The sequence below is a fragment of the Eleginops maclovinus genome, chromosome 4, assembly GCF_036324505.1.
Source record: "Eleginops maclovinus isolate JMC-PN-2008 ecotype Puerto Natales chromosome 4, JC_Emac_rtc_rv5, whole genome shotgun sequence".
In the NCBI taxonomy this organism is placed as follows: Eukaryota; Metazoa; Chordata; class Actinopteri; order Perciformes; family Eleginopidae; genus Eleginops; species Eleginops maclovinus.
Window position 1 is genome coordinate 28,091,526 of NC_086352.1, and position 26,263 is coordinate 28,117,788.

Genomic DNA, 26,263 nt, shown 5'->3' on the forward strand with positions numbered 1-26,263 from the left:
CATATCACATTGGCAAGTTTTTGCCGCGAGGAGCGGCGCTGGCTGGGCTGGAGTAGGTGTGTTTGTTTTCTGGACAAAATAACAGGTATTAGGATAAATAAACATATGAACTAACAATTCGCTAACGTGATAATACATGAGCTAATATGTTAAGTGAAGACTCTAGGGGTGTGTTGAAGAGTTATTCGGAGCTCTGCATTGGGCAGCGAGCCGCTTTATGCTTTGTTGTGGGGTGGAGCGTTAGCTGCTAGCCTATAGCTAACTCCGCTGGGCACTCACATGCCTGCCTCCGTTGTTTTCTTCCTGCTTTGCTAGATAACAACAGCCCGTCTCCTGTCCTCGGTCTGACCTAATGGATCCCAGCGGAAGTGAACTTGACTCCAGCCTGCCTCAGCCTGAGAACCCGTGTCTGATCGTAGAGGACTCCCAGCCGGACAGTGTTGCTCTGGAGGACGACCCTGAGAGCAGCTACAGAGCCCTGCTGGCCCGCCGCCTGTCCAGCCTGCAGCCCACCGCCCGTAGCCCAGTGCTGGTAAGCGGACCTCTCCAAATCACAAACATCTATTGTTAGTTTATCGTTTTTGCTATAGCAGTTGAGACTGTGTAATGTTGTGTATGTGGGTGGTCTAGTACAAACATCTTCCCTGTTCAGCAGTGGTGGAGAGAGCATCCAGGCACTTTAAAGAGAAGTATCGATGCCACCGTGTAAAGATACACCAGTAAAGATCCTCCTGACCAATGTGTAAAAGTAGACGATTCTAAACAAAAGGTAAACAGACCCTGATAGAGTTTTAATTGTTATTTTATATAATGGAGTTATTAAGTCTGCTTAATTATTGGACAAGAATCTCAATTTAAATAATATAATAGTTATTAAAGCCCTTATTTTGGGGGGATTGCTTTTAATCTGGAAAAACAACGATTAGCTACAGCTAAGTGTAGGAAGTAAACAGTACATTATTTTCTTCTGAAATGCTCGAGTTCAGTAGAATATGGCCCTATTGATGTCTAAGTACAGAACTTGAGTAAACGTTATTTTACACCATTAATGGTCTTCTGCCTTGTTGACACTCCTCAACCAATAAATATTGGGTTTTCTAATTCCGTCCTGCTTCCACAGTTGAAGACTTGAATTCAGCCATCCGTTTTTCTGTCCTGCCAGCCGTCCACTTTTCAGGGTCACTAAGTGTGATTGGACAAGAGGCAGAGAGGACAGGGTACACTTGTAACAAGTGGCCAGATATGTACTCAAATGTTTTATTGCAGTTAACAGAGCTCCGGTCTACAACAAAGCACAATTATGGAAAAACATCTCTCTCATATCCACAGAGAAAGATCCCACCTCACAGAACCTTAATGTCTTTGGACTTTAGGGGGCTAACTGGAGATCAGGTGGCTGCCTGTATTCATGCATACTTGGGAGTGAAAGTTCACATTCCATACAGAGAGGCCTGAGGTGGCAATTCAGATGATCCTGCTGTGAAGTGCCAGTGCTCAACCCATATATATAAATATGTATATATATTTGCTTTTTTGAAACTAGTAAATGTTTTTATTTTTTCCAGGAACTGATATCCTCCCCGCTAGGAAGCCGATGCTCTCAGACTGACAGCCAATCAGATAGCTCCCAGAGTAACAACCAAGCCGAGCCAGGTCAGGGCTGATCTAGCATAATGGAAAAGTTTATTACTCATCATGTATAAAACAAAACAATAACTAACCCTAACCCTGTTTTCTGAAAATGTAGGCATTCTAATTGCAGCCAACCCCAGTTCTGCATGCCAGGAGGAAAGCCAAGTTCTAAACATTTGCCCTCCTCTGAACAAGAAAAAGTATGTATGGACCGGACATGTTTACTGATGGATGATACTCCGGATAGGGCAGTGACTTCAATGTTTTCACTCTGTCCCTATACTCTCAGGAGTGCACTGGAGGACACAGATATGGAGTCAGGAGCTGATTCAACCACACACTGCATTCAGTCTGAGGGTAGGATCTCTTTTAATTATTAAGGAGTAATAACATTCATGCCCTGTTTTAAAGAATTAAATATAGTTGCATGTGTCCATAACATCAGTATGTTTGTGTTGCAGAGGGAACCTCTCAATTTGGTTTTCTGGAGCTTTCTCAGAGTCAGGATCTGCGCGGTGAGGTGGTGAACCATCAGATGGAGGACGACAGCGAGAGACGCAACAAATCAGGTATTAAGAGTTTTATTTTTAGAGGCTGGGAGTTTTTATTCCTTCTGTATTTCATTTTTATTTAGAGCTCTAATGGCCTTTGAATTGATTCAGACAACATGACCTTCACATCTCAAATCATTTCCATATTGAAAAGGCTGAAAGGTGATTTCATAAATCACTTTTAGTCTATTGACGTATAACAAATATAAGGAACATCTTAAGTGAGTGGACATAAAAAAACATTTGGAGCCATTCAAGGTGTTCTGGAGGCTGATGACTTGAAGACTCCTCACCCATATGTTTATTTTGGTATTGTCTTTAATTTCACTCAGGTTTAGTGCATCTTGGTTTAATTTACACTTGTCTGTTTGATCTCTCTGATCAGGTCAATTTGCAAAAAGGAATTACAAAGAAGGATGTCAATTGTTGAGGCAACACATGTTCTGCTGATGAACTGCATAGACATGCATTGTGTTTAGGCTACAACAGAAATCAAATCCTTATCCAAATAGATGCAGCATGACAGCAGGATGTAAACTTTTATTTTTTAGTACCTGATATGAGCATTTTGACTGACATTTTACTATTAAAAGAGTCAATCTAACCTAACGCTTCTTTTCATCCCCAGCCGAGCAGAACGTCAGCTCCAGGACTTCACAGAGTCAGGACAACAAAGCAGCGAGGTACGGCCAAATGTGGTGTTTAAATCCTGCCTTCATTACAGCACTGATTCCCAACCACCGGTACATGTATCAAAGAGGTACTGCGGCTGTGAACCACTGCATCAGAGTGCAGATACTACCTTGGATGAACAGCATTTCTTTCTTCTGTCTGCCTGCAGATCTGAGGTGAGCTCCAGCTGGTCAGATTCTTCGGGTCAGTCGGGGAGGCAGCGGGGCATCGAGGCTCTGCTGTACTCAGAGGGCCTGCAGGCGTCTGATGAGCAGGACGGGCAGCTCCCGTCGTCACAGGAAGACATGTTCGACCCTGACAAGACAGGTAAATATGTACAGATGCAGTGCAATTTGTGGCAAACTGGTTAGGATTTGGACAGTAGGGCTTATAAATAATGTATGGGTAATTTAAGGCCATAAAGTTTCAATTTATTTGACTAAATAACTACTGTTTGTCAAAGAGGCCCTTTTTATGATTTTTGGGGTTTTGCTTTCCTGTAGTGTGTTATGTATTTTTTTTTGTGCATTTAAAAGGTTTGCAAAGGCTAAAATCCCGAAGTTCCCTACAGAGGGAGTTTCTTGAAATGGCTTAGACAAGATAAAAGTTGGACTGCTGTCGCTTTCTCCCTCTCACTGTTTTTCTGCTACTCCCAGGAGGTGCAGTGGACAGCACGGTGTCTGAGCCAGAGCAGCAGGGTCCCCCAACGGCCACACCGGCCCACACCCTGCGACTGCTGCATCTGTCCGGACAGGGAACCCTGGTGCAGGAAAGTCTGTCCCAGTAAGTCACGTCTTGTTCATAGTGTCACAAAGTGCTCTCACGGTAAGCATCCAAACAAGCACAACATAGAAACTGACCTGCTCTTTTTCTTCAGGAACTCTGTTGACTTTGTTGCCGCCACCCCAGACAACTTCCCCCAGAACCCCTTAATAGTTCCCAGCTCGCCAACAGAAGCAGAGAATAAACACGGTAAACGATTTAACCTACTTTGATGACTGGATTTGATTTAAGAAACAAGAGGGGAGTATAAAGCTTCATTGGATTCCCTTTGTCAGCAGCTGATGAGCCAATGGACACTTCACTGCCCCCCGAAGACCGAGCAGAGCCAATGGAAACAGAGGCTGCCTCTAAGCCACACCCGTCCGCCTCTACTCCTGTCTCCCAGAATTCCCCTGGCTTTGTGTTAGAGCGCACTCTCTCTTTACCGTCCCAGCCGGAGTTTTCTCACGTATGTACTAATTATATTCATTCTACTGCTTCAGTAAAGCAGTAAAATAAGATCAGTTTATATTGCAATATCTTCAGATTATGGCACATATTCCACTATTCCCTAATAGTTTTTAAGCATTTTGAATAATCAGCCGGTTTACTTATAATGGTGCTTTTCCTAAGACGTCGGTCTAGTTCTTGATGTTCCATGTGTTTATTTTACAGGACGTGTTTGTCCCTACACAGAGCCAGGAGGCACCAAAGCAGTCAGATAAGAAGGTGGCCTCGTTGCCGCACCAGGCGCAGTCTCAGCCCCTGGAGTCAGCACCTTTCACGTTGCCTTTGCAGCTCTCTGTGAACACGCAGATCAGCAGCCCGGCTCAGAAGACCTCAGAGCATATAGAGGAGGACAGCCAGGCGACGCAGATCGAGGAGCTGGAGGAGCCGCCTGGCGTCGACACCAGTGACTCAAGCCAGAGGAGAGCGAGCAACGGCATGACTTCACAGTCACAACCTGCCACCAGCTCCAAAGCTTCCCCCTCTGCCAAATCACCAAAGCATCGTGGAGCATGTGCCAAGAGCGAGCCGCCCAGTCAGTTGCAAAAGTCTGAAGTGCACAAAAAGACAGCGACTTCTTTGAATGTACAAAATGTGAATGTAAAAGACAGTAAGAGTGAAGTGGTGTCCTGCTCACAACCCAAGGTCGATCTCCCTGATATGACAGTGAACAGCTGCGTGCAGGAGACTCCCCCCGCAGACCCTACCCCCTGCAGGTTGCCCTCGCAGTCCATGATCTCCCAGACTGTGGATGTAGTGCAGGGTTCTGTAGACCCGAGAAAAGCAGGAGGACAAGCAAACAGTCCGTCTGTAAAATCATCGTCCCAGCAGTCGGGAGCGGTGAGCAACAGTCAAACAGTCAAAGACGTGATGGATGAGAGTAATACGTGGGAAGAAGAAGAGGAGGTGATGGAGGGAGAAGGGGAGAGCACATTGGGAGGCGGGACCTCTGGACTAGCTCTTGCCCTCTCTCAGAGTCAGCTGCTGTCTCCTGAGCCCATGGAGGAGGAGAGTGAAAGCAGAGGAGAGGACAGCGTCATCGTGGTCTCAGACAGCGAGAGAGACTCCCAAATTCTTCAGGCAAAGACCAACAGCTCCCAGCCAACCAGAGGCAAAGTGTCCTGCTCCACCAACGGCCATGAGTCCCAGACTCAGGGGAAGAAGCTGCACCCGGCTCCTGATAGGCTCTCCCAGACTGAGCGGGCGGTATCTGAAGCAGAGGGGCTCAAAGACAAGAGCCTGAGTGACAGCTCTGGAGGTAAGCTTGGCACAGATTTACTGTATGTTAGCATAGTGAATACAAGGTTGGGAACCACTGGTTTATAGCATTCTATTCTAATTCCTGTAATCAATTCGGATGCAACTGGACCAACCAAACAGAATTAAAGTCCTTGATGCCAAAAATCCAGATGTATCCACATTTGGGCCCTGTTTTTTGGTATTTTTGTCAGTTATTTTTTTGCAGTTCATCTAAACCACTTTTGTAGGTCAACCTCCTTCATTGGACAGGAAAATAAAATAGGCCACATTGGATTTATAGTTTTCTTGGTCCCTATTGTTCTCTCTATAAAATGCATAATGTTATCCTGGGAGTTAGTTCAGAATCTGTCATGTCTGACTACACTTTGCTTTTGTTCCTTCTGACTTCTGTTTCATGATGTCGCCACATTCCCAGGACTCAGCCAGTACCATATAACTATTACGGATAGAAACAACAGCCCAAACTACTAGAATAAGTCATAATAAACAGCACTATTTTCACACCATATTACCAACTGTATAAAAGAGTAAATTGCAAATGTTCATACTAGTTGTAAGTTAGCTTCTCCTTCTTAATGCGTTATAGGGCTCTTAGTACAAGGTTTCAAGGTTTTATTGGTCATATGCACAGCATATACGACGTATGTTGGCAATGAAAATCATCACAAGTGACTTGTTGACAACCTGCCTGAAATGATCTGTAATGGTTATTCTGCAAAGTTGCATCAACAGGATGGGGCTGAGATATAGGATAATGCACTAAAAAGACTAAAACTGATTCCGTTCTGTGTTCCTACTACAGAAATTTCCTTCCACTTCACACTCCCTAAAGAAGGCGAGCTGATTGGTCCTGTTGTCGGTGCCACGCCTCCTCTGATCGGCCAGCTGAAGCAGACGCTGAGACACAGCACTCCCATTGGTGGGTTCTTGTTTCAGACCACAGCGGCACAACAGCGTGTCTACTGAATGTCCAGTGGTGTAACATGATCTGATGCAGGACTTCTTCTTCCCTTTCTCCAGAGATCACTTCCTTTTCTGAAAAGTCAGGCGTGGTGGGGGATGTCTCTGCAGACGGGGCGATGGCAGCCAGCGACATTGTTTCGGGCGAAAGCGGGGATGACACGACGGAAAAGGGAGACGGGAAGCTGAGTTTGAGGATGAAGCTGGTGACCCCGGTGGAAGAGGGCAGCTCGGAGCGCTTCAGCCTGCAGAGTAGGAGCTCAACCTCCGTCACACTCAATCCTGCCACACCTGACCTCGTAGTAATTCATTTTGTATTTTTTTCCTCCTCCAGAGCCCACCCTATCAGAGGAGGATGGACCTGTTGTCAAGGTTACCACTGTTGCCAAGGCTGTTACCAGGTAACCTAGCACTTTGTCTAAATTCCCGTTATCTGTTCTTTCAGTCTTGGTACTAAAAAGCAGCTGAAGGACTTTCTTCATCCTTTCCAAGGTCACTACATTCACAATGGCACCAATGTGTTGAGACTAACACATTTGACTGATCCAGATTTATGGATGATCATTTATGGTGTCCTGGTAGAGGGAGGCAATGCAATGTTTTTCATTTATAAACTTTAGAGCCCATGTGTCATATCAACGTGAAGAATATTTACCGGCACATTTGTCCGACTACATCTTACAGTACGGTTGTAAGGCTACTCCAGTTATTAAAATCTGTTGGCAGAAGTATAATAATGTTAATAATAAAGCTTTGTTTGTACAGCGCTCAAAGTGCTTTAAGAGTTGGAACATAACTCAAGACAAACAGCAACAAATATCTTCATTTCAAGTCAGAGATTAAAACACCTTAGCATACATGATTTCAAAAAAGTAAACTAGGGTACAGAATAAATATTTAAAAAAGTGTACAATGGATAGCACACTTAGTAAAAGATAGAATCAACACAACATTTGCAAATGCAATGACATTTTTGTTTTTTTAAATAATGAAGAAATAAACAATTAGAAGATACTCTTCATCATCAAACATTCGATCAGCTAATTCACACCCAGAGTTCAACCTGTTTCATCAGTCAACCATTTACCCGCTTGGCAAGCAGTTTTTGGTGCTGGTTGTAAGAACAGGCGTGTAACACTGATGTTTGGTGTCCCAGCAGCCCGTCAGTGTTCAGTCGTGTCCGGCAGGTGCACAGACAGCAGGACGCAAGAGAGGAGAGCCAGGGGGGAGACAACACCCCATCTGTCAGGTAACAGCACATGTTGCATCTGTGGTTGTGAATAGCTCAAATACATTTTAGAATTTTCCCATTTGAATTGTGAAAAGCAGCTTCTGGCACAGACTTCGTATCGACCCACATTTGATCCAAATGTTGTACCCCAATGTACGAATGCATTATTTAAGACATGAAGGCACCGGGGGGGGGGGGGGGGACTTGCTATATTAACCCCTTCAGCGTTTTTTAGCTTTCGATCTAGATTCCAACGCAAAAAGAGAAGTTTAAAATCCAACAGCATATATAAGGAGGGTTCTTTTTACTTAGTAGAATTTGATGTTGAGATGCCACAGTCAGAGCTGCTGCAGCTCAACGTACCCCTTTGACCTCAGGAAGTAAGAATAGCTTTCCCCAGTTGCAATGTGTTTCAGTAGACAGAAATAGGTTGTGTGTGTGTGTGTGTGTGTGTGTGCGTGTGTGTGTGTGTGTCAGACAGACCTACTTTTGGAGTGTGGAGGTGGGATGGTTATTTTTTGCATATCCTCTTGAGGAGAGGAATAGCTAGTGTGTGAGCTTGTTTTACAAAACGTCTTCCGCAGTTTGTATTCTCATTAATCCTTTAGTTTGGAAACAAAAACACCATTTATCTTCTAATTAGAGGCCCTTAAATTCTTCTTGGGGTTTTGAGGTGCTGTAGCAAAGTAGACATGTCCCAGGAGAGACAAATTAAATACAAATATGCACCTACAAATGAGCATTTTTGGGCCCCTTTCAGATATTTGGGTTTGATTTCTGCCCTATGGCTCCTGGTGTTTTGATTCCAGTGGATGGTCATGTTGGCAACATATTTTTGTGGGCTGTTTGCCTGATGTCCCACAGCGTCTCATTTGTTCCTCTCCACATGTTTACAGAGGGGAGCTGTTCTGCTCGCCGCAGAGGAGCTCCCAGGCATCCTCGCTGGGATGCAACAGCCTCCCCAACAGCCAATCAGAACCTTCACTACAGGACGTTTTGGCAGTGTCGCAGGAGACCCGTAAAGATCCTGCAGAGCGCTCTGCGAACAGGCTAGGGCTGCATCAAGCTCCAGAGCCGCCCACCCCCAACAGGACAGATGCCCGGCAGAGTGCCCCCTCGGACTACACCGTCACCTCCAGCCCGTCCAACAAGGTCAGTCACTTATTATCCACTGCTGTTTCATAATGCTGCAGATTTTTGCAGCTTGTTGATAATAATTGACGAATTAAATTGTTTCATTATTTGATTTGAATAAAAGTCTCAAAGCCGTAAATAGCTTTGCTTTATTTTGAGTTTGGTGGTGTTGATCCCTCTGCTCTGTGTCTCTGCTCTGTGTCTCAGCTCCGTCAGCGGTCTGTCTCGCAGCAGACCAGCTCCGATGCTCCGGGGCTGCGCTCCCCAACTAACAGGGTACGTACAGTCAGCGGTTATCATCACTAAATTATTTTGTTGACATTTGCAAATATTGACTCCCAGTGACTTTTTGTTTCAAAGGGTGAATCTGAGTCTCCGTCCTTTAGAAGAGCCACAGCCCCCGCACACCGCAGACATGTGCGCACCATCCAGGAAGTGCGGACCACCGTCACTCGCATCATCACAGACGTGTATTACGAGGACGGCAAAGAGGTGGACCGCAAAGTCACAGAGGTGCCCAACAGATTTCTATGTCTCTGATTCAGCTGTACCGTTTAATTCTGTTGTAAAGGGTTAGTTCACGGCTCTCTTTATGGAGCTTTATATTTAGTTTCATATCGTTTCAACTTATTGTGAAACTTCCATCCAGAAGACACAAACAGCTAAAAGGTTTATTTATAGGATCCCTTCAACATTTCAAGTAACAAGGTCGACAATCCGATACACCCTACAAACAATAACGCAATGCATGCATTGTATTTTTAGGAAACCTTTAATTCTTATAACTCCTTGAATGAGCTTTAAAATAAGTATATTACCCAACTGAATAATTGTATTTATTATCTGCAAACCCTTTTCATCCAGAGTCCTGAACAAGGTATAAGGGAATTCAAAACAAGTTAGCCACATTAAATAAAAGATTGATGTTAAATCTTTGTTCACAGCTTGTTGGCGCTGCCTTGAAGGGGCCTAAACAGCTATGCTGGGATGTTTTGAACGAGAAAGATATTCTGCTGCCGTAACAATAACATGACCAGGAATCTGGCATTAGCATGTTTTGGAAAAAGATTGGAAAGAAGCGTCTAAAAAAAAGATGTCTGGAAATTTCATATTAGGCTCTTCATTATACAAAAAAATCGTATCAACATACTATGTGTCAGAATATTGGATGTAAGGTGCGGAACAGGAAGCTAACCACCCACGAAAAATGTATTTGACTTCAAGTGTTTCTGATGTTACCAGGAGAGCGAGGAGCCGGTGGTGGACTGCCAGGTGTTGGACGGTGATATTTCCCCGTGTCGCACCGGGAGCAGCTCTTTAACCTCCGGGGACCTCGGGGACATCAGCTCTCTGTCGTCCAAAGCCTCCAGCCTGCAGCACAGCTCCGGAGGAACCAGCAGCAGCGGCTTCACCAGGCCCGACTTCCTCATGCCGCCCAGCCGAGGGGCCACGTCCTTCAGGTACAGCCCCTCAAAATCTCTCCATCTGTCTTTAGTCCTCTGCTTCATCTTCTCTTCTAGCTGCATGCTGATCCCTGTGTCACCCCTTCTCCTTCTTTGACTTTTTAACACCCTAATCTCAGTGATTCTCTGACCCCCGCCTGCTTCAGGCAAAGGCTGCTCACAGGCACGGATCTGGGGTCACCAAACTCCTCTCTTTTAACGGGGTGTTTGTGAATCAGAAAGTGGCCCCAGATCAGTGCCTGTGCAATCTGACGGGCTCTGTTCGTCCCCTCTGTGTGTCTGCAGTCCCAGGAGGGGAGGCGGGCAGCAACAGAGGGGTCACAGGGGTCAAAGGGCAGGGTCAGGGGTCACAATGAACAGAGGCCTCGCCCCGCTGTTCCCCAGAGGAAGGGCAAGAAGGGGCCGGCCCCCGTCTCGCTCCTCAATGTCCAGGTGAGTCCTCACTGAGGCTCGCCCTGCACACTGTCTCTAACAGCACTTCACTTTCCCTCCTCTCTCTGAACTCACTCCTGCCCTCACTCTGCTGCACCTGAGGCTTCGCTCAGTACTGACTACTATGTTGATCCGTCAATAAAGAAGTCTTGGTTGATTGTAAAAAGTTGCTTTAAATAGGTTTTTGTACATTATTCAGCACTTAGAAAGTATATCCCTAAATACTATGTTATCTTCAGGGTACATACATCATAACAGTATATCATAGTATCATTTTAAACCAGAGCCACATATTTCTTTCTGTCAGTGTGGAGAGACGTACTCAGATCTCAAGTAAAAGTACAAATAACTAAGTACTCCACTACAAGTAGAAGTCCTGATTTCTAAAATGCTACAAGAGTAATAGCATCAAATGTACTTTAGAGTACAACAACAAAAGGTTCTCACTCTGCACAATGTCCCATTTCAGAATACAAATTCAAATATGAGCCTGAAATGAGCATGATGCGGCCCCTTAAGCATTCCATCCCATAGGCTGGTAATCCAAAGCCATTCTAAGTATGGAACTGCTTTTGCCTCCTCTCAGGTTTAGTTGTATGCAGAGGCGTTGAGGAGGAAGGGACTTGTTAAACAGGAAGCGTTAAATCTTCATGTCCTGCTGTCTGATCACACTCTGTTTGGCTCTAAGGGGGGGTGCTGTTGGCTCCCTGCAGAGGCTCGGTGCTCACGGCCAGCCCCACTCCTCAGAGGACGAGCCCTACACCCGCATGCTCCCCCCGCGCCTCCCCGTCAGCCCCACAGACCCCGAGCTCCACAGCCGCTCCGACTCCCTCAGGTCGTCGCCAGAGGAGGCCAACTCGGCAGGAAGCAGCTTCGTGGGCCTACGGGTGGTGGCCAAGTGGTCGTCCAACGGCTACTTCTACTCGGGCCGCATCATCAAAGACGCCGGAGAGGGGATCTTCCGCCTGCGCTTCGACGACGGCTACGAGTGCGAGGTGGCGGGGAAGGACATCCTGCTGTGTGACCCAATCCCCCTCGAGACGGAGGTCACCGCCCTGCTGGAGGACGAGTATTTCAGCATAGGTGGGGGGGAGTTTTGTAATGACATGACCTAACACCTTTACTTTTCAGATATTTTAGATCATTGGATGAGCCAAAAACATTCGATCAGGTTATTGTATAGAACTGTTCTATATGACGGGTTATTATTGTTTCATATGCCGATAGATTTGGCAATGGCAATCTTAAGGCTCCTCCCAACGATGCAACATACAACAGACTTGATGAAAAAGAAACACGGACAAACGTTTTGGTTTGAGTCTCAAAGCCAGAGCTCTGATAATGCTGTCTGTTGTGCAGGCATTGTGCGGGGCCATAAGACAGAGGGGCCCGATCTGTTCTACAGCGTGGAGAAGGACGGTCAGAGGACGTGGCACAGCAGGACCTCTGTCATCCTGTCTCTGGAGCAGGGCAACAAGCTGAGGGAGCAGCACAGCCTCGGGCCCTACGAGCCCTCCACCCCGCTGACCAAGGCTTCCGACATCAGCCTGGGTAAGACCCCCCCCCCCGCTGCACACGGACAGATGCCTTTGTTTGTTTTTTATTCAGGTGCAATGAAAAGCATTTTCTTAGCACATAATTGGATTTTGGATTGGATTGTTTGCCGTGACAACATCATCCTCACCAAATAATGACGTTGGGAACACGGTGACAATCACTGAAATGAAATCTGTAAAAGCTGCAGTTGAAACATCCCTGCCTCCTGGGTCGGCCTACAGAAATACATCCTCCCTGCTTTCACAGTGCTCTTAAAACAAAACAACACTCTCAACCAAACTCAGCTACTGTCCACCACATGATCCGGTGTCATTTACTCGGGTATTGTACTTCAGTAGGTTTGTGTCATATTAGTTCTTAACTTGAGTACTTCCTTTTAATGCTACTTTATACTTTAACTTCATCATACATTTTACTCCTCTTCATTTATTTGAACACAGATACTAGTTACTTTGTACAAATATATGCTGACATGGTATATTGCAGTAATGCTATTCTAATCTACACAGTATTTTAATTTGGTCTCAATTGACAAGCTGCATTTCTAAAATGCTCTTAGATGTATAAAAACAGGATAATATATAACCACGATATTCTGAAATGGGACATTGTTCACATTGAGTACTTTTACTTTTTGTACTTTTACTTAATTAACATTTTAAAATCAGGGACTTTTACTTGTAATGGAGTACTCATAGGCCATAGTATCTGTACTTAAGTACTTCTTCCAACACTGACGGGGTCATGTGTGTCCTGATGCTTCATTACCTGGTGAGGGTGTGCAGATCCTCTCCTAAACTCCTTCTGTCCGGGGCTCCGTCCTACAGTTTGGCCCCTGAATAAAGCGTGGTGTTGATGTGCTCCGTAGATAACCTGGTGGAGGGGAAGAGGAGGCGCCGAGGGGCCCCCGAGGGTCACAGCACTCCCAACCGAAGCTCCTCAGGCAGCCCCCGCACCCCTGGCCCCTCCGGGAAGAGGAAGCTGATGACATACGAGGGCACCAGGTCGCCGGCCAAGAGGGGTCGCAGGGGCCACGGGGCCAGAGCTGGTACGGGGGCCCTTTCACCACAACAATGATCTGAAAAGGGGGGGGGGTTACGTATGTTTTTTAATGTGTGGATTTCAGTCTTTTTAGGATATTCAACAGATGTTTTGAGTTTTTATGGGACTGCTTACGTCAATGTTTTAGTTTTTAAATCGTGTGTTATTCAGTCAGGTGTTATATACTGTCTGCATGCACATTCCAACTGTAATTGCACTTTTAAATGTTTTACACGTGTTTTAACGATTATTAACTTCCTATTTGCGTTGTACTTAATGAAATGTAAAGCCTTTGGCCGTTTTTTAACCTGTTATCTGTCTGAATGAACTTATGGAATGTTATTAGCGTGTTACTGATCACGGTCAGATCTCAGATTTCCTTGTGTATCGGGTCAGTAATGTGTGATTTCTGTACTGAGCAAAGCTGAGACTCTTAGGACAGTCCGTGTCCGTCCTCTGCTGTCTGCTGCCTGCTGCTGAAGCCCGCCTGGTAATAATAACATGCAGCAGCGTTACCATGGTGTTGTTTCATGGTGGAGGGAAGACAAAGGGTGTACCTCTTTTTAAAAGTCACTGGTGTATTTCCTTTGAGATTCATTTTAACATTTCATTCATTCATTTAGCCAGGTTATGATATGATTTCAATCTGCAGGGCCAGATATCACTAGAGGGGAGGCAGAATGTTTAAAAAAAAAGACATTTTAGAGTCCAAGTGTGAATTTTATATCAGATTCTATGGCATTTTTCTCCTTCCTACTTTAGAACTTGTGTCTTTTCCTCTCCAGCTCAGCGGGTGGGGATGTGTAACACCTCCGGCAGCGGCACAGATCTCCCCGGTCAGACTTGTGACGTGGCGGAGACTCACGGCCCGCTGCCCCAGAACACCACCCTCTTTATGGGCTTCGCTTTCATGCTGACCGCCTCGTCCGAGATCGACCGGCTGACCAACAAGAGCGCCAGCGACGACGAGGACGGTGAGGCAGAACGATCCAGAATCATCATACACACTGTCTGCAGTGTGTGGAAACGACTGAAGCTGCCCTACCTGTATTTCTGGGTTATCAATAATTCACTTTTGTTTCCACAGATTACGTGCAGACAGGTCCGTATAACAAGGCTTACACAGAGTCGCAGCTGCAGGCGGGGGGAGGCTTCGTCCTGCCAGACTTCAATGAAGAACAAGTAAGTGCTCTGAAAACAGCCTCACTATAAACAATTGCAACTTCCTGTGAGTAAAATGGTTAGAAATGATGGCCTTAAATCTGTTATTTAGTATTTAGTTAATAGCCATAAATTATTCTTTTGCTAAAACTACAATAACAAATGGTGGCAGATATGGTTCTGTATTTTCCAAATGTCACTAATAATGTGCAAGCATGTGTCACAATGTGGTACATGTCCTTAAAGACATTAATATCTGGTTATTTTGTGATTTTTATTTGTAGAATATTCCCTTCAAATATTTTCGACAGTTTTATAAACATATTTATTCTTCAAATTGTTATACTTCCATTCATACAGCTCTCCATAAATATTATATAAGATTTAGTTTTATGCAATTATATTCTTGAGTACTAAATCATGGTGATAAACACAGCTGCAGTACATGACCCATCTAATCATGAGTCCTTCCTGTTCCCTCTGCAGTGTAAGGCAGCCTATCAGAGCCTGCTGATTGCAGACCAGCACTGCCGCACCAGGAAGTACCTGCTGTGTCTGGCCAGCGGTGTGCCGTGTGTGTCGCACATCTGGGTGAGAGACTGCTGCAAAGAGAACAAGCTGCTCAACTACAGGAACTACCTGCTGCCCGCCGGAGCGGGGCCCGATGAGGCCATAGTGGAGTGGTGAGACGATCATTATTCATTCTGTGGGTTACACTAGAAATGAAAAAGGGTTGTTTAAGCATTCAAAGTACAGGCGGAGCATTTGCTTTCCTCAAAGATAAACCCCATGAAAATGATGGAGGTTTGAATGTCTTCCTGTAAGGTGTTTGTCCATTACTCAGTCATTATATTATCTAACTAGTTTAAAATCATGTTAGCAAGACTCGACTACAGCCTTAATTATTTGGCAAGGCAAGTAAAATATGAATTTTCACAATTTAGCTTTAAAAAAGTATATAAAACTGCAATAGTGCAGTGAGAAATGCAGATCTTAAGTACAATAAGCAATACCAGTGTTAAAAGTACTTCAAATAAAATAGCTTGGCATGACCTTTAATGACCTACAGTATTGCCAAAGCATTGTTCAAACAATTACAATCATAAACCATAAAAAAGGAAAGAAACTGTCATTGCTTTGTAATCAGCTTTAAATACAATCTTACATTTTCTCTTATTTATTTCTCAATTGTATATTGGATTTACCTATACTTTGTTTTAAAATATGAGTTTATATTTTGAGCAAAGTGCATCTGTTAATGCAATAAGCCAAGAAATATAAAGTAGCTTTTTTAGCTTTGACCAAATTCTGTTACTGAAATACTGCTTTTATAAGAATTTGACTAAAAACCTGAAGACGCGCGTCAGGTAACCGCTGTTGCAGACTTAAGAGACATTAAACTAATCTGAAACAGGAGTGTGACTCTCCTCCGAGAGTAGAAACCCCCCCTTGAAACTGTTTGTTACACAGAGCCAAAAGTGGACTCAAAAACTATTTTCTCTCCGATCAGGCATCCGCGCTGCAGCCCGTTCAAAGCTCTGCGGGTCCTTCTGGTGTTTGAGAAGCCGGTGGAGCTTTGGGCGCAGCTGATCACCATGGGAGGAGGTTCTTCTGTCCGACAGTTCCAGACGGACAAGGACGGCTCAGGTACAGACTCACAACTGCACACGCCTGTTCAATTTAACACAACACGTTATTTTTCTGACAGTTTGTCCTTCCCTCCCTCTGCAGACATTCCTGCGGGCAAGTATGATGTCGTGGTGACAGACACGGCCTGTCCGCCATTGGTGGAGAAAAACGTGAAATCACAGGAAGTCCCGCTGGTGTCTCCCGAGTGGATCATCCAGAGTGTCATACGCGGGGAGCGCCTTGGTTTCCACAGCAAGCCTCATTATCGCCATGACTACTCCTCCTCTTCCTCCTCATAATCCCGTGCTCAATGCCTTCGACCATGATAAATGTTCAGCATTAGATCCGTTGCATGCCTCTGCTGTATATAACTTTCTCCTGTCTGTTTTTATGGGACATTAAAACAGTGACCTCGTTGTTTCATTTTAACCAATTGGAGTTTATTTTCGGTTCTCACACAGTTTCATATTTACAGTTTTATACAAGGATGATGAGCAGAAGCCAGAGTCACACAAACCTTCCCACATAATTTGAAAATGATATTTAACATTTTAACAGCAACTTGTCCTTTCAAAGTTATGTTTAAGATGTGCCAGGGTTATTTCTAAGTAATTCTGTTTGAAAGCAGGTTTATATCAGTTTGAACTACAGTCAGTTTTATGACAATGTATCGCAGGTAAGCAATCGTTCAACATTTTAGCATATTTTATATATTATATTTGTACGCTAAATATAAAGCCACAGCCAGGAGACGTTACAATAGCAAATAAGTAGTTTTACTTAAGTAGAAATATGTATTCAATTGAATATATAAACAGTTCAACCAGGCTTGGATTGTTGAATATGCTAAAGGGTTAAACTCAATCACACTAGGATAGATTATTGCATTTAATCCACAAAACTCACCAGTTGTCACTGAAATTACTTTCCGAACAAAGAAATAGTCCCTCTGAAAACTGTTCACAGGGAGGTCATGTTTCTTAAAAGACAGTTTGCTGTTTTTAAAGGTCAATTTTTGTGCTGAGTGTCAAACAAAAATCCAACTCTGTTGAGGAGATGGCAGAGGTTTCAGTGGCATACATCTGAAAACAAAACATCTGTCTGCATGGCTAAATATCTTTACAGGTAAGTAAGGAACATATGAGTTTATTTTTGGGGTGAGCTAACCCTTAAAATATTTTATACAGGCATTCCATACTAACAGTATTCTGTTCAGGGCAAATCCAAAAGGCAGCACTGATGGGAGATTCTTTTGTTCAGAGGGAGAGGTTCTTAATCCTCTTAAACACTGAAAAGAAAGACATAGAAAATAATTACATTAATTGTCTCAAGAGATTTGGATGTGTGTAAAATCTGCACGTGGATAACATTTTAAGCTGAAAAGATAAGACTTCCATATCGTACCTGCCCAGAGTGCCTCCAGCCTGGGTGTAGTATTTGTTGTAGTCCAGTCGCAGCAACAGCTGAGCCAGATCCGAGTTTATCTGATGGTTCCTCACGCTGGAGAGGATTTTAAACAGCAAGGAGGACTGCCGTCTGAAGCCCTGAAATTAGAACACATCAGTGTTACACAGGATCTCTTTTCATGTTCCAGCATCACACCAATAATGAGGTAGGAGACTGCACCTTGACCAGGATGTCCAGTTGAGCGGTCCCCCTCTCGTCCAGAGACACCACGCTCTGGCTGACCAGCGAGCAGAAGCTCTGACACAGCTCCAGGATCTCGTTCAGACAGTGGAATACCTGAGGGCACGAGAATTTAAGAGTTAATTCAAACACTATCTGTCCGGAAAATGTATGAATGTAGGCAGACCGTTCATTTCCAACACAAGTTAGATGATTTTATACCGGTTTCAGCAGGATGAAGGATTGGGCGAGCAGGTTGCTGAGGAAGTGGTCGTGGGCCAGTCGGATGCTCTCGAAGTCTCGGGTGGAGTTGATGAGCTGCAGCAGCTGAGAGAACTGAGACTCCAGCACATCCACCTGGAGACAACAGGAAGAGGAAGTGACCAAATGTGTTCACCAATGCTGCCATCACACCGGCTGAGTGCTGAGATTTAACTTAACATGAAGAAAAGCAACGACTGGGACCAGATGCATCGAGAACATGCACAAGAAGCATTTTCATAAGATTAATAAAGCTATGCATACACACTTTAGTTTCAATATCAAATAAAAACCTCTTTGACAAAAAAATACAGTTTTACTTTCCATCCTATTTTTTTACAACATGCTATAAGGACTTATAATAAATAAACACTATAATATTAATTTTGTACTCATTTTATGACTTACATATTTTCTATAACATACATTAGTCAGACTTTATCATTTTTATTACGATCTACAATAGTACGACTGTTTTATGATATCTTTTACAACACACTATAGCATCACTTTTCTATCATTTTTTTTACAACTTTTTTACGACTTTTATATTTTTTACGTCACACGTTAGTATGGTCTTTCAATCATCATTCTTTTCAAACAATCATCACGTAAAACTGGCTCTGCATTGCAACCATACATATTTAACTAGATGAACCTAAATTATTATAAAACTTGAGAAAGGTGACCAAAAAATGATATTAGCACTCGTTTTGAAATGTATTTCACAAGGTGCTTAATAAATCGTATGAAATAAGGTTTGATCTATATGTGGTCAATATTTTCACATGCACGTATTACATGTGCCCCGTGGCGCCCCTCTCCCAGCATCCTTACCTGCAGGTAGTACTGCAGGTTGTCGATCAGGAAGGCCATGTGGTTGCGTAGCCTCCACTTCACGGCGTCTGTCTGGCTGGACTTCAAGTGCTTCCTCTGCATCTGGAGAGCCCAGCAGTGCTGCAGCTGAGACTGCACCCTCCGCACACTCAGCAGGTACCTGAACACAACGTTGTACCTGCCCACAGAGAGGAGGACAGGAGGTTTACAGGCTGGACTCCAAATTAACAAACATATTAAAATCAATGCTGCAGAGTGGAGCCTAATGAGTACACACTTCTCCAAGATGGCCGGAGTGAAGAGGATGTGCAGTGGCCACTGGACCTTGTAGATAAGACCCAAAGCCGCCCATCCTGTGGGGGGGACCTCACGGGGAGACGTGTCTTGAGGAGGAGTGGCGCTATCTCTTGGGCCTGTCGCCTCTGAAACATCAACCAGAATCACCATTCACTGCATTAAAAGGGGTCTGAACACCTCCCACAGTGTGTTTAAAGAGGCTTTGGTTTGGTTCTGTTATGATCGCAGCTGATCTGAAGCATCTGATTTAATGCAAACTAATTTCCCTTGAGCATATGATTGAAACAGAGCCGTCCCATAACTTATATATCTGACAATTAGGTTTTTCCAAGTAACTGATTTATAGTTTTGTCTATAAAATTCCCATTACATTTCCTGAGCCAAAGATGACATCTTCATATTCTGTGCTTTAATCTGGCCTACATTTGGAACTGCTAAACAAAACAAAATATATTTAAATGTAAAACGACGTTGACTAAGAAGAAAAGTAGAAAATCCTCAAATTTGAGAAGTGACAAATGGAGGATGTGCTACATTTTTGCTTATTCAATAAATTAAATCATGGTTCAAATCGTTGCTAGTTAGACTATTTTTAATCATCTCTGAATTCCGCTTCAATTTGAGGATAACACCACTGGATGGCGCCAAACACTAAAGTAAAAAAGCTTTTTATTTTGTATTCATTTCTGTTCAGAGTGTTTTTCCCCATCAGGGTTTACACCACGAATCTATGCAGTATTATATTCAGCAATATATTCAGCAATATATTCATTATTATATTCAGACACCTTTGCTGTCTTTGCCCTGGTAGTCCACAGTGAGGTGCAGCAGCGGCAGCAGGTTGTCGTCGTCCAGCAGCACCTTATGAGCCGCCTGCTGAAAGGCCACATTTACATCTGTGGAACACAAAACACAAAGTCTACAAATGTATACAGTTCTTATTACAACTGGTATTATAAATAGTTAATACGTTTTGAATATAGGACACACAATTATTTGAATTAAAATAAATTACTGATTACATAAACCTGTAGCTACAGCTACAACACTGCTCTGAAAAAATATTATAAGGAAGCATCACTTACATTTTAAACTATGTTAATTCTCTAAGATACATAACATTAATACTTCTATACACCCAAAGAACAGTCTTTAAATTCATAATGGAGTAAATAATGAAATAGTAAATTACAGATGAAGCCATGCTGTTTATTTAAGTAGTTTGGAGTAACTGCCTCCTTATTACCAAACTAAACCCCATATGTTACATTATCATGTTGGATAGATGCACTTTAACATTTTATCTATAAATATCAATGTGCGGTTCCACCCTGTTATGGTTGCTGCAGTCTGCGTGTCAGATTTACCGTGCTCGGTGACAGCTGTGGGAGGAGTCTTCAGCATGTGCTGCGCGAGGTCGATAAACACCTGGTAGAGCTCGCCACGACCCAGCAAGTAGAAGTCCTTAATGATCTGGGGGAAAACGCAAAAGTTAACATTGTTCATTTATTAATCATTTTAGAAAGACTGAGATTCATACGAACCTTGAGCTGTTCGAGCAGATCCGACTCCTCCACCATCAACGTCCAGAGATGCTGCGAGTCACGGAGAGAGTGAGTATTTCATCTTGTCACAATGAGACTGGTGGCTTTGTTGGAGATTTATTTTGATGAAAGCTGAGTTTCTTTTCTGTTTTGTTTAAATCCGACAATTTCAAATTCTCTTGTCACGTTGAAAGGTGAAAACCCCCCCCTTAGCATAACTTAAAGTGTATTAAAAAAGAGTGAACAGATGAGTCATCACTCTCATTGATGACGCGAGCGTGGAACGAGTTCCCATGCCGCAGATATAGAAATCGAATGCTATGAGCCACACAGGCCTACACGTTTTTGGATTTAATTTTCAAATAGTTTATAGTTGTATATGAGAAAAGTAGAAATAGGAGAAGACTATAGGAAGTCCTAAAACCTAGAGAAATGCTTTGTGTTCAGAGTTACTGCGTATGCTTACATGATATAAGATACGATTTATGCTTTTACAGCATTGCACACGTCTATTGGTTGGAGTTTTTAATTTTAAAATAGCCTATTTAAATAAAACATTAATCTGAATGCCTTGATGATGTCATTCTTTATACTGCTTTCCTATTAATTGTTTTTAATCTCCAAAATAGACAGATAATGTTTGAGAGCATTTCTTCCAATTGTCCAGGGTATTGAAATCCCCGGACATGATGACCAGCATAACGGAAACCCTGGTTAGAAAATATGATGAATGCACTCGTGTAAGAGCTCACCTCTGCTACTGTGCTCCTGATGTGGTCGATCAAATTTTCAAAATCCACCAGGCTGAACAGAGGCTGCTGTTTGAGTCTGTGCAGCCCGGCAGCAAACGAGTCCTCCTGGTGCTTCAGTATGGAGCCTGAAACACATGAAACAATAATGAGTTATATGCTCTTCATGGTATAAAAACACAATTGTGATTTTGTCATTTGGGTCACAGCAAAGTACATTACCAGCTCTAGAGGGGCTGTGGTTGTGGTTTTCAAACATCTGTACGGACTCTCCAACGAAGAGGATCTTCTCAGCCACTCTGATGGGGATGTAGGAAGGCAGCATCTCAGTTCGCAGGGAGAACTGCTGCAGGGACGGGGCCAGCATGTTCTCCTCCTCGATCAGCCTCTGCATCACCACACAGAAGCAGAGTCAAGAGTCTGTTGGAAACACATACTGGTGTCTGGGCCTTTGTGTGATCTTGTGTGTCTGATTTTAGTCCTCACCAGGTCCTGCAGTTCTCGGAGCTGCTTCCCACTCAGGCCCCCCAGCCCCAGGTCCTCCTCCTCCTCCTCCTGGTTGGCAGCAGCACCTCCTGCACTGGGCCCCTGTTTCACAAAGAACTCCTCGCTTTGGTCCAGCAGCAATCCATGCAGCATCCACGCTGCGAGCTGCTTGTACATCACACCGTGGCACACAGCAAGAATCCTGCACCATGTATGAAACAGAAAAACGGTGTTTTAGCTATAAAGAAATACACATTTTTTATGAAATGTTTGAATCTTGACACTTCACTATTTAAGCTCTTTCCAGTTTTATGTCTCTGCCAACCAGTCAAGTTAAAAACCACCATGCGCTAAATCATCTTTTATGATAATATTGGGAAGGGTTATTTAGTGTCTTTATATCACTTGCACACATCGCAATACAACTATTTCTTTATGGCACTAAAAAGTCATAGTGTGCTATGAAATATTGGAAAAATGTTGTACAGTATTTCATAAAAATGTAAATAAGTACAGATGTTAAAGTACGCCATAACAACGTTAAAAATGTCCTAGCATTATAAAGTAGGTAGAATTGGAAAAATAGTATGTAATATAAAAGTTATGGATTATTGTGCCATAGAAATACAATTTTAAAAATTGACTCAACAGTTATAGTATAAAAAGGAAAGTGAGGTATATAGATTACCCTTACACTAGCTTTCAAACATGAAGGAAAGTGTTTCCTAAAGTTATCTGACTTACTTTTCTAAGGCCATGCGTACAGGAGGAAGCCCCCCACAGCTGTGCTTGTACACCGTCTCCAGGATCTGACAGCCGTGGATCTAAAGCGACAAACCAAAGACAAAGAAAACAGTTGTATTAAACAAGTGCTAATGAAGAAAGTATTATTTTCATTTTCTTCCCCTCAGTGCCATCCACGTTTAAACGTCATGTTTCTATCATTCTCTTCGTTCATTTAGTTGAAATAAAATGTACAGCGACATGGGCTGCACCGTGAAACAATACGTGTTTTTTATAAATTGTTCAGCAAGTTTGGCAAATTTCTGAAATGTTGGCAAATTAAGATATGATAAAATCCGAGTTATTGTCCACCTTTAGGCCATAATAGTCAATAGGTATAGAACAACATGGCATAATTGTTTCAAAGTAATATATAAAATAGTTTTCTCTTAATGTTTACCTAATTAGTTTATATTATTACTATTAATATTCTTTATTCTTTGGGGTTATGTTGAAGTGCAGGCCTTTCCTAACCTTTTTCAGTTGAGCAATTTGTCCCTTTTTACTAATGGTCATGCACTTTACGCTGCCCTGAGTTCACATTTCCTGGTAAAATGCTTACCTTCTGTGACTTTATAGTCTCTACCACCACCATCACAGAGGGAAACAGCAACTGGAACTTTAAGAAAAGAATACACTGTTAGACAAACAAATGTTGAATGCGGAAAAACATTCCACGGCACATGTGTTTAGTATATTTTTAAAGAAAGTAAAACACTTTTTAAAGTGTATTGATGCTTTACCTGATCGAGCTTGTAATTCACATGAGATATTGTCAGATGTGGATCTCCAAGAAACTGAAACACATACACAAGTTAAATGAGCATCACGTCACATGCTACAACATGTATTCCTGTTGCTGTGTGTCAACATTTTACCTCCTGCTCAAGGTCCAGCAGGGCCTGTCTGTACGGCTGCAGGATGGAGTCCAGCCCTGTGCAGAAAGCCCGCAAGTAAATGCCATGAAGTCCCGTCTGGTTGGGCTGGTTCGTGTGATGTTCCTAAATAAAGAATTGTTGAGAAAAATCCATTAGATGGAGCATGACTTATCCATTTTAACAGAGAAAGCCTCTTTGGATAGGGGAGGGCTTAGCTACTAAACTCAACTTAAATCTTATCTTAAATGTTGTTACCTGTTGATGCACATGACCGGTGTGTAGTTCTATGAACTCTGTGAAGCGTATATAATCTGAGCCCAGTTTAGAGAGCCGGTTGAGGACACTGGTCTCACTGGGGTGAAGGAAGGGCAGGTCCTGGGACACCTGTTGGTGGAACAAAGGGGTTCATGTCCAAAAAGAAATATTGGGTGCTTCTAATACACAGAGGTTACAGTGATGCACAGGGCCAAACACTTTTTTTCTCTGCATATAGATCACTTTCACCCTGTAGAATGACAGTTCTACAGCACTGTATACAGGCTTGCACTTTGTTCTGAATGGACATATCCACTGTCCTGTTCCTTATGAGCTAAATTTGCTCGTTGTGCTATCTATCTATCTATCCATCTATTTAAACAGTTTGGCATGATAGTGCAGTGGTTAGCACTGTTATCTCACTTAAGACATACAAAGTGTGCATGTTCTCTCAGGTTTGCTTCTGAGAGAACATACTTTAGGCAAGGTAGATGTACAGCTAGCTAGCATGTACATGGCATATCAGAAGCGTTATTTTAATATAGAGCTGTATGTTTCCATGTTTTGGTTTTACCTGCAAACCCGTTCGTTTGTTCCATGTGAAAATGGTCCCCGGGTACCCACTCAACGCCAGCAACAGCTCGTGGATCATGTTAATTCACCTTTAATTGATAAACGTAAAATGCTGCAGTGAGCATCTCATCCAAAACAAACCGCCGCCCGAGCTGTCGCAGGTTGGCTACGTTTCGACGCAAAGCATCACGGGACACGAGCTGGTTGCTAGCCAACAGTGGTAACTAAAGTACGTCCTTTCTCTTTGGCTCATTGTTTGATGTAATTGTAATATGTCTCAAAAGTTGTCTATTATTATGTGTTATGGTGCTATGAGACGTAAAGGTCAGCAATTGTAATTTAGCACCTGTAGCTAGCATGGCGCTTCTGGGAAATGAAGTTCGTCTCGCAAAAAAAATCAGCGTAGTCAATCTTACGTCATCAGTCGGTCATGTAGGAAGCTAGCAACACATCACAGCGGAGAGAGCTTGGTATGTCGTAGTTACAGGTTTAAATTATTACTTCATACAGGTTATTGAAGCTATGGATAGTATGTCATTTTGTTGTATTAAGGTTCATAGAATGTTGTAATTAGCTTGAGAGCTATTTTTACTTTGCTAAGATAGCCTTTTGGCTTTGTTGCTAAAGTCAGTTTTTCAATCGCACTCTGGAAACATTAACTGGTTAGCTTAATGTGGCTATTGTCGTTGCCTGGCAAGTTAGCAACAACACACAAACTGTATGCGGCCTAAAAACTATTACGTACACCAATATATCATCTAAAAAGTCCTTTACAAATTTGTTGGGTTTAATTAGACTTGTTAGCCTCACACACGCTAACAGTACTGACTTAGGTGCCACACAAATAATTGAGCAAGTGTGTGTTATTGCAGGGATGGCGGGGGAGAAGAGCGAAGAGGACACCGTTTCAGAGTACCTGGGCCAGAACCCCGAGCTGGCCCAATGGGTCGACACTTTCAGGAGCTACTGTGAGAGCAACAAACAGTGGGTAGCTCGGAGAGAGTTCATACTGAGAAACATGGAGGCTTTCCCCACGCTGGAGCACGGGGTTCCCAGCAGTAGTCTGGACAGGCTGCTCTCTCTGTCCATGGTCTGGGCTAACAACGTTTTCCTGGGCTGCAGGTAAGACACACTGAAAAAAGCAGAACTATAATCTCTGGAAAGCAAAGAAAGAGACATACAGGTGGTGGTGGTGATGATGATGATGTGGATGTGTTCTCTTTATTCCTCAGCTATCCACAGGATGTAATGGACAAGATCAAGGAAATGGGTGACGGGATAGTTGTCCAAGATGCCCCAGTTCATAAAACGACTAAAGATGGAATCCTGGGCAGAGGAAAGCGGGGTACTGGCAATGCAATACACACTTTTATTAAAGCAGACTTGGCAGTAACAGTGAATGATGAGGCTGAAATGCTTTTATTTAACCAGGAGTAACTCAGGTGGTAACAGATTTTGACACAGCTTTTTGGCACTTTTGCTCGTTAGGAATACAAAGTGACAGATAAATAGCATCATCTTCATGTATTTCTGATATTTTTATATGTAGGTGGAGAAAGTAGTAGCAGTATTTTTCGTCACAATGCAATCTAGCCGCACCACAAGGGGTCTCACATAATTATCAACGAACACCAAATTGAAGCATAAATCCTCAAATTGATTTTGTGTTTTTTTAGTTCATCCTTCATGATATTATAAAAGTGAGGATTGATGGACAAAATGCATACAATAAATGAAAACATCTACAACTAAATTATAACATATATATGTTTGTTGTAGTTGAACATCACTTTGTTGAATTACTGTTATTTTGATTTTTTTTGCCATTCATGCATAATTTATAATGATTCCAATGAAAAGTTTTTAAGGACAAAAGTTTTTTGTTATATTTGAATTAGGGATTCAATTATTAACACATAAGTTAAGAGGATTTATTAAAATCTTGTTAGCTTGAATAGTCTTTTAAATTGAGTTGGAAGTTA

At 43.0% G+C, this 26,263-nt stretch overlaps 3 protein-coding genes across 8 annotated transcripts in view; 2 read left to right on the forward strand and 1 right to left on the reverse strand.

Moving 5' to 3' along the window:
• Window positions 1–16,421, forward strand: tp53bp1 (tumor protein p53 binding protein, 1). 5 transcript variants are annotated; one of them, XM_063881060.1, is made up of 29 exons: window positions 1–85; window positions 316–532; window positions 1,566–1,653; window positions 1,748–1,832; window positions 1,922–1,989; window positions 2,094–2,201; window positions 2,812–2,866; window positions 3,025–3,182; window positions 3,512–3,638; window positions 3,733–3,827; window positions 3,914–4,086; window positions 4,293–5,382; window positions 6,187–6,303; window positions 6,405–6,596; window positions 6,679–6,745; window positions 7,501–7,593; window positions 8,472–8,727; window positions 8,917–8,985; window positions 9,070–9,222; window positions 9,952–10,169; window positions 10,458–10,604; window positions 11,293–11,687; window positions 11,964–12,155; window positions 13,030–13,209; window positions 13,988–14,176; window positions 14,290–14,384; window positions 14,850–15,046; window positions 15,874–16,010; window positions 16,095–16,421. In XM_063881060.1, the coding sequence occupies exons 2-29, from the start codon at window positions 353–355 to the stop codon at window positions 16,289–16,291; spliced, it is 5,121 nt and encodes a 1,706-aa protein (XP_063737130.1). In that variant the 5' UTR covers window positions 1–85; window positions 316–352; the 3' UTR covers window positions 16,292–16,421. The 5 variants fall into 5 exon arrangements, with proteins under 5 accessions (XP_063737130.1, XP_063737131.1, XP_063737132.1 ...); XM_063881061.1 differs by having other exon boundaries at window positions 3,917–4,086; XM_063881062.1 differs by having other exon boundaries at window positions 3,917–4,086; window positions 7,504–7,593.
• tubgcp4 (tubulin gamma complex component 4) lies at window positions 16,414–24,461 on the reverse strand. Its single transcript, XM_063881066.1, has 17 exons — window positions 24,283–24,461; window positions 23,709–23,837; window positions 23,454–23,576; window positions 23,319–23,372; window positions 23,138–23,194; window positions 22,537–22,616; window positions 21,793–21,994; window positions 21,529–21,694; window positions 21,310–21,434; window positions 20,558–20,608; window positions 20,381–20,486; window positions 19,802–19,909; window positions 18,994–19,138; window positions 18,717–18,894; window positions 17,841–17,975; window positions 17,619–17,735; window positions 16,414–17,536 (listed from the first exon to the last, which is right to left on the reverse strand). Exons 1-17 carry the CDS (start codon window positions 24,358–24,360, stop codon window positions 17,306–17,308), a joined length of 2,085 nt encoding a protein of 694 aa, XP_063737136.1. The 5' UTR covers window positions 24,361–24,461; the 3' UTR covers window positions 16,414–17,305.
• Window positions 24,452–26,263, forward strand: part of cdkn2aip (CDKN2A interacting protein) — a 3,926-nt gene continuing 2,114 nt past the window's right edge. The window contains exons 1-3 of one of the 2 annotated variants that reach the window (XM_063881068.1): window positions 24,452–24,510; window positions 25,154–25,403; window positions 25,514–25,626. In XM_063881068.1, the coding sequence (XP_063737138.1) occupies window positions 25,156–25,403; window positions 25,514–25,626 (361 nt within the window). In that variant the 5' untranslated portion in view covers window positions 24,452–24,510; window positions 25,154–25,155. Of the gene's footprint in view, window positions 24,511–24,583; window positions 24,752–25,153; window positions 25,404–25,513; window positions 25,627–26,263 lie in introns of those variants that run through there. The other variant, XM_063881067.1, reaches the window with a different exon arrangement.

Coding starts and splice junctions, on each gene's coding strand:
- tp53bp1 (XM_063881060.1), top strand. CDS start 353: ATGGATCCCAGCGGAAGTGAACTTGACTCCAGCCTGCCTCAGCCTGAG. Junction 1,654..1,747: donor TAACAACCAAGCCGAGCCAG/GTCAGGGCTGAT, acceptor CTGAAAATGTAG/GCATTCTAATTGCAGCCAAC. Junction 3,828..3,913: donor AGAAGCAGAGAATAAACACG/GTAAACGATTTA, acceptor TCCCTTTGTCAG/CAGCTGATGAGCCAATGGAC.
- tubgcp4 (XM_063881066.1), bottom strand. CDS start 24,360: ATGATCCACGAGCTGTTGCTGGCGTTGAGTGGGTACCCGGGGACCATT. Junction 21,695..21,792: donor TCCGAGAACTGCAGGACCTG/GTGAGGACTAAA, acceptor GTGGTGATGCAG/AGGCTGATCGAGGAGGAGAA. Junction 20,487..20,557: donor ATCTGCTCGAACAGCTCAAG/GTTCGTATGAAT, acceptor GTTTTCCCCCAG/ATCATTAAGGACTTCTACTT.